Below are 427 nucleotides of genomic sequence, written 5' to 3'. Positions count from 1 at the left end.
CCGGCCAGGGCCGCCTCCAGCACCACCGTCCCGCGGTCGGACAACGCTGCAGGGGGAAGAAGAGAGAGCGCAAGAAATTAGAACAGGAGAAAGATGTACAGAAAAAGAGGCGGGGGGGGGGAGATTGACAGAGTGGTGTGAGCATCACATCAAGGGCAGCTCAAGCAGCGGACGTTGAAGAGGGGGATTCTGCTAGCGTTGTTAAAAACATCGTTGAAATCATGGACTGTTGATCCCATTGGACGGTTTTATGATTTATACGAATAAGCGATCTTTGCCTCGTGGGGACATGTGCACTAGAGCTCTGCTTCATTCAAGGCAATAAATGCTCACACTTTGGGACGCTTTTGGTGTCACAAAATGCACCATAGCGTGGAAGCGGCGGTAGGACCGCAGTGGGTCTCCGGCCCCGGCTTGGTAGCGACTG

At 53.9% G+C, this 427-nt stretch overlaps 1 protein-coding gene across 1 annotated transcript in view; it reads left to right on the top strand.

Moving 5' to 3' along the window:
* The first annotated feature begins 360 nt into the window (after window positions 1-360).
* vwa5b2 (von Willebrand factor A domain containing 5B2) overlaps window positions 361-427 on the top strand; it is an 11,041-nt gene continuing 10,974 nt past the window's right edge. Inside the window, 1 exon segment of the mRNA XM_060058940.1 lies at window positions 361-417. Within this exon segment, the coding sequence (XP_059914923.1) occupies window positions 361-417 (57 nt within the window).

Source organism: Gadus macrocephalus, chromosome 8 (genome assembly GCF_031168955.1).
Source record: "Gadus macrocephalus chromosome 8, ASM3116895v1".
NCBI lineage: Eukaryota > Metazoa > Chordata > Actinopteri > Gadiformes > Gadidae > Gadus > Gadus macrocephalus.
The sequence above is the reverse complement of the archived record's forward strand: the minus strand, read 5'-3'. Positions and strand labels throughout refer to the sequence as shown.